General features: G+C 21.2%; 1 protein-coding gene across 1 annotated transcript in view; it reads right to left on the bottom strand.

Annotated features, from left to right (window-relative positions):
• Window positions 1-980: 980 nt before the first annotated feature.
• The window catches only part of LOC117174460 (F-box only protein 21-like), a 54367-nt gene continuing 49347 nt past the window's right edge, over window positions 981-6000 (bottom strand). Inside the window, exon 8 of the mRNA XM_033363609.1 lies at window positions 981-1169. Coding sequence (XP_033219500.1) covers window positions 1012-1169 — 158 coding nt within the window. The 3' untranslated portion in view covers window positions 981-1011. The remainder of the gene's footprint in view (window positions 1170-6000) is intronic.

Below are 6000 nucleotides of genomic sequence, written 5' to 3'. Positions count from 1 at the left end.
TCCAGGAACTTTTTGAATTCGAGAATTTGATTTTTCGAGATATTATCGAATAATAAAATTCCCTGAATATAAACAATACAATTTTTTCATGAATAACCAATTTAAAATATAATTTCAATTGTTATAATTTAATTAATTTTATGTCGGAAATTTTATAATTCGACAATAAAAAAAAAACTCAAAAATTGGTTAATTCGGGAATTTTATCATTCGGTAATATTATAAAATGAATTTTTCAGACGTCCAATAAATTATTTATAACAATATTCTCATGCAAAATAAATAATGAAATTATTCATCACACAAAAAATCGTACAATAAACTAATTGTTTACCATTTTTGTAATATCAGTTTTTAAGTAAAGTTGATTACAAATGTATCTAAATTCTAAGGGCTCAAAAGAAATATTTTTCTTAAAAATTAACTTTTTTGGTAAATTTATTTCTTAAAAAATATGCTCAAAATATCAAAAAATCTATAATTTCACATCGTACGTTTTTTAAATTTAAACTTTAATTGTCACATGAATTTAAATTCAATTCAATTTAAGTTGAATTTAAATTAATTTAAAGTTTAAATTTCAGGGAAAATCTAAATTTCTAGCACCGCCAAAATTGCCTATCCCTATATTTTGTGAGCTCACAAAACTAAAAAAATAAAGTAATACTTTGTTCGTCAGGAAACGAGAAACAAGCTATATACATCAACTTTGCGATATCGATATGGATACAAAAACTCGGGTGACAACTCTTTTCTGTACAAAAATTCACTCTTATCATCGTAATTTCCATAATTTTTTGAAAAGCTCGACTTCCCGAAAGGTCGAAAAATTATTTTCGAGAATTTATTTGAGCTCTCAGCCATACGTAACACGCAACCTGTGCGTGAGTGCTGATTGGAAATGTGGACTGGAAATTAATTAAATAAAATTAAAAAGTGCAAAATTCTTGTACTCTAGATTTTAGAAGATCTGAAACTTATTTTTTTTTTTGCTTTTTTTTAATATTAGGGTTAGGTGGTTATTAAATTGTTTCGAACTTCGGCATCCTCGGGATATTCCGCAGCTTTTTCTGCATTTGGCGTGTAGTGAGATCCGTTAAACTCGCAGAAATATCGGCCGACTTCGAAATTGTTGACCCATTGAGGCGCTGACGCCAATAGTAAATTTTCTAAAAAAACAAAACAAATAAGGAAAATTGAAAAATTCAATTTTTTTTGTTCAAAATTTCGAGGAGAAAAATTTTTCCATTTTTTTTCAAGTATAGTTTTTTATAGGAAGGAACTATTTCAATTTTTCATATTACAGTGGATAATTATGAATAAAAATTACAAATAAAAAGAAAATAATTAGTCTTAAACATAATTTGTAGGTCATTTTTTTTAAATTCAACTCTTCGTTTTAAAATAATTTTTTTTAACGAAAATTTAACTCATCAATTTTTGAATGAAAATTCGGGGAGAAAATTACCTCATTCTATTTTTTTCTAGGTACAGTTTTTTGTAGTAAGGGGGAATTCAAATTTGTCACATTACAGTGGATAATTATTATTAAAAAGGACAAATAAATGAAAAATAATTTTAAATAAAATTTACAGATCATTTCGCTTTTAAAATTTATCTCTTCGGTTGAAAATAATTTTTTTTAACTTTTTTAACTTTTTAGCCTTTAACTTTTTTAACTTTTTTCTTTTGACTAAAAAATCTATCTTGATTAAAAATTCCTCTTTTAGTTGAAAATGTAACTATTTTGTTGAATATTATTTGTTTAACTGAAAATTTAACAACTCTAGTTGAAAATGAAACTATTTGGTTGAAAATTAGCGGTTTATTGTTTGAAAACTAATTTTTTAAACTGGAAATTTAATTAATCAATTTTCGGCAGAAAATTGATCTCTTATATTAAAAATTCATTTTTTGCTTAAAAATAAAAAATTTTGAATATTTTCTTTTCTTTTGACTGAAAAATCTATCTTGATTAAAAATTCATCTTCTAGTTGAAAATTAAACTATTTTGTTGAAAATGAGCTTTTTTGGATTGAAATTAATTTTTTTAACTCAAAAAATAAATATTTTGTTGCAAAATTGTTTTTTTTTGTTGAAAATTAATTTTTAAATAGCAAATTTTAACTACTTTAGTCAAATATTCAATACTTTCAGTTTAAAATTAGTGTTTAGTTGAAAATAATTTTTTTTAATGAAAATTTAACTTCAATTTTTTAATGAAAATTCTTCTTCTGATTGAAAATGTAACTATTTTGTTGAATATTAATTTTTTTAACTGAAAATTTAACTACTCTAGTTGAAAATGAAACTATTTGGTTGAAAATTAGCGGTTTTTTGTTTGAACTAATTTTTTTAACTATACATTTAACCAATCCGGTAGAATATGGCTTCATTTTAGTTTAAAATTCATCTCTTCGGTGGAAAAAAATTCTTTAACTGAAAATTTAACTATTAAATTTTTTGATGAAAAATGATCTTTTATAGTTAAAAATTAATCCTTTGCTTCAAAATTTAAAAGTTTCGTTGAAATTTTTTTTTCTTTTTTTACTGAACAATCTATCTAAATTAAAACTTCTTCTCCCAGTTGAAACTGTAATTATTTTGTTCAAAATTCTTTTTTTTTCTGAAAATTAATTTGCTCAACTAAAAATTTAACTACTCTGGTTGAAAATGAACTATTTGGTTGAAAATTAGCGGTTTTTTGTTTGAAAAATAATTCTTTTAACTAAAAATGTAACTAATCCGATATAATATAGCATCATATTAGTTTAAAATTATATTATTTTAATGATAATTACTTTTTTCTTTAGTCAAAAATTAATTTTTAAAACTCAAAATTGTACTACTTTATTGGAAAATTGTTTTTTTTTTTAATTAATTTTTTAACAAAATATTTAACTAATCTAGTTAAATATTCCATATTTTTCAGTTTAAAATTCATCTCTTTGGTTTAAAATCAATTTTCAAATAGAAAATTGAACTATTCAATTTTTGGATGAAAATTGATTTTTTTAATTTAAAAATCCATCGTTTTCTTCAAAATTTAAAAGTTCGGTTGACATTTTCTTTTCTTTTGTCTGAAAAATCCATCTTAATTAAAAATTCTTCAGGTTGAAAATTGAACTATTTTGTTTAAAATTCTTCTTTTTTCTTTGGCTAACTGAAAATTCTAACTGAAAATTTAAATAGGCTACTTGAAAAGTTAAACTATTTTGTTGAAAATTAACTTTTTTTAATGAAATTAATTATTTTAACTCCAAACTTAAATATTTTTTTGCAAAATTGTTTTTCCCTTGTTGAAAATTAATGTTTAAATTTCAAATTTCAACAAATCTAGTTAAAAATTCAATAGTGTCAGTTTAAAAGTTATCTCTTTGGTAGAAATTCAATTTTTTCAATTGGAAATTTAAGTATTCAATTTTTTTATCAACATTATCTTTTATAGTTAAAAATACATCTTTTGCCTCAGAATTTAAAAGTTTGGTTAAAATTTTCTGTTATTTTGACGAAAAAGTCTATCTTAATTTAAAATTCTTCTTCTGGTTGAAAATGTAAATATTTTATTGAAATTTAATTCCTTTAACTGAAAATTTAACTACTCTAGTTGAAAATGAAACTATTTGGTTGAAAAGTTTTTTTAAATTAATTTTTTAACAAAACATTTAACTAATCTAGTTAAACATTCCATAATTTCAGTTTAAAATTGATTCTTTGGTTGAAAATCCATTTTTTTAATGGAAAATTTAACTATTCCGTTTTTGGATGAAGATTTTTTTTGTTAGTTAAAAATTCATCTTTTGCTTCAAAGTTCAAAAGTTTGGTTGACATTTTATTTTCTTTTGACTGGAAAATCATTCTTAATTAAAAATTCTTCTTTTGGTTGAAAATATAACTATTTTGTTGAAAATTAATTTTTTTGTACTGAAAATGTAACTACTCTAGTTGAAAATGACACTATTTTAACTAGAAATTTAACTGAGCCGGTAGAATATGGTTAAAATTCATCTCGTCGGTTTAAAATTTGTTTTTAAAAGAAAATTTATATATTCAATGTTTGGATGAAAAATTATCTTTTATAGTTAAAAATTCATCTTTTGCTTCCAAATTTAAAAGTCTGGTTGAAATTTTCTATGGCTTAAAATGTAACTATTTTGTTGAAAATTCTTCTTTTTTTTGTTGAAAATTAATTTTTTAACAAACTATTTAACTAATCTAGTTAAATATTCCATATTTTTCAGTTTAAAATCCATCTCTTTGTTTGAAAATCAATTTTTTTAATGGAAAATTCAACTATTCAATTTTTAGACAAGTATTGTTTTTTGTTAGTTAAAAATTCATCTTTTGCTCCACAATTTAAAAGTTTGGTTGACATTTTCTCTTCTTTTGACTGAAAAATCTATCTTAATTAAAAATTCTTCTTCTGGTTGAAAATTTAATTGTTTTGTTGAAAATTCTTTTATTTTTTGCTGAAAATTAAAGTTTTTTACTGAAAATTTATATAATGTAGTTGAAAATTAAACTGTTTTGTTGAAAATGAGCTTTTTTTATTAATTTTTTTAACTCATAACTTATATATTTTGTTGCAAAATAGTTTTAGTTTAAAATTCATCTCTAGTTGAAAATAAAACTATTTAGTTGAAAAGTAGCGGTTTTTTGTTTGAAAAATAATTTTGTTAACTAAAAATTTAATTATATAATTTTTGGATGAAAATTTATCTTTTATAGTTAAAAATTCATCTTTTGCTTCAAAATTTTAAAGTTTGGTTGAAATTTTATTTTTTTACTGAAAAATCTATCTTAATTAAAAATTCTTCTTCCAGTTGAAACTGTAACTATTTTGTTGAAAATTATTTTTTTCTTTTTTTTGCTAAAAATTAATTTTATCAACTAAAAATTTAACTACTCTGGTTGAAAATGAGTGATTTTTTGTTTGAAAAATAATTCTTTTAACTAAAAATGTAACTAATACGATATAATATAGCATCATATTAGATTAAAATTATACTATTTTTATTAGAATTACTTTTTTCTTTAGTCGAAAATTAATTTTTTCAACTCAAAATTGTACTATTTCATTGAAAACTTGTTTTTTTTTCAATTAATTTTTTAACAAGAAATTTATTCTAGTTAACTTTTCCATAATTTCAGTTTCAATTGCATCTATTTGGTTAAAAATCAATGTTTTTAATATAAAATTTAAATATCAGGTTTTTGGATGAAGATGAATTTTTTTGTAGTTCAAAATTCAATAGTTTTTCTCAATACATCTTTAGTTTGAAAATTTAAAAGTTTGCTTGAAATTATTTTTTCTCTTTAAAGAGAAACCAATCTTAATTTAATTTTTTTAAATTAAAAAATATTAAAAGTTTGTTTAGCTTTCAATTTTCCGCCAAATTGATAAATTTTAAATTAAAATGATGAAATATTTAACCAGATTAGTTCAATTTTTAGTTTAGAAATTAATTTTTAACAAAAAGATGAATTTAAAAGAATCAAATAGTTTAATGTTCAGTAAAAAATATTATTTTCCAGCAAAGATATGAATTTTAAAATGAAATGATAGCTTAGTTAACTAGATTAATTAAATTTTTAGTTCAAAAGAATTAATTTTCAGTCAAGAAAAAAGAGTTTTGAACAAAATAGTCACATTTTGAACCAAATAGTTGAATTTTCGACTAAAATAAATTAATTCTTACCGAAAATTTTAATAGTTGATCTTTTAACCAAAAAAGATTTTAATTTCATAAAAAAAAGTTGAATTCCGTCTAAAAAAAGGATTTTAATTAAAATAGATTTTTCAGTCAAGAAAAAAAATGTTAACTAAACTTTTAAATTTTTAAGCAAACGATGAATTTTTAACTAAAAAAAATCTGCATCCAAAAATTGAATAGTTCAATTTTCCATTGCAAAAATTGATTTTCAACTAAAGAGACGAATTTTAAACTGAAATTATGAGATATTTAACTAGATTAGTTAAATTTTTAAGTTAAAAATTAA

This window comes from Belonocnema kinseyi, chromosome 1, assembly GCF_010883055.1.
Source record: "Belonocnema kinseyi isolate 2016_QV_RU_SX_M_011 chromosome 1, B_treatae_v1, whole genome shotgun sequence".
Classification (NCBI taxonomy): Eukaryota; Metazoa; Arthropoda; class Insecta; order Hymenoptera; family Cynipidae; genus Belonocnema; species Belonocnema kinseyi.
This window is presented reverse-complemented; position numbering and strand designations above follow the sequence as displayed.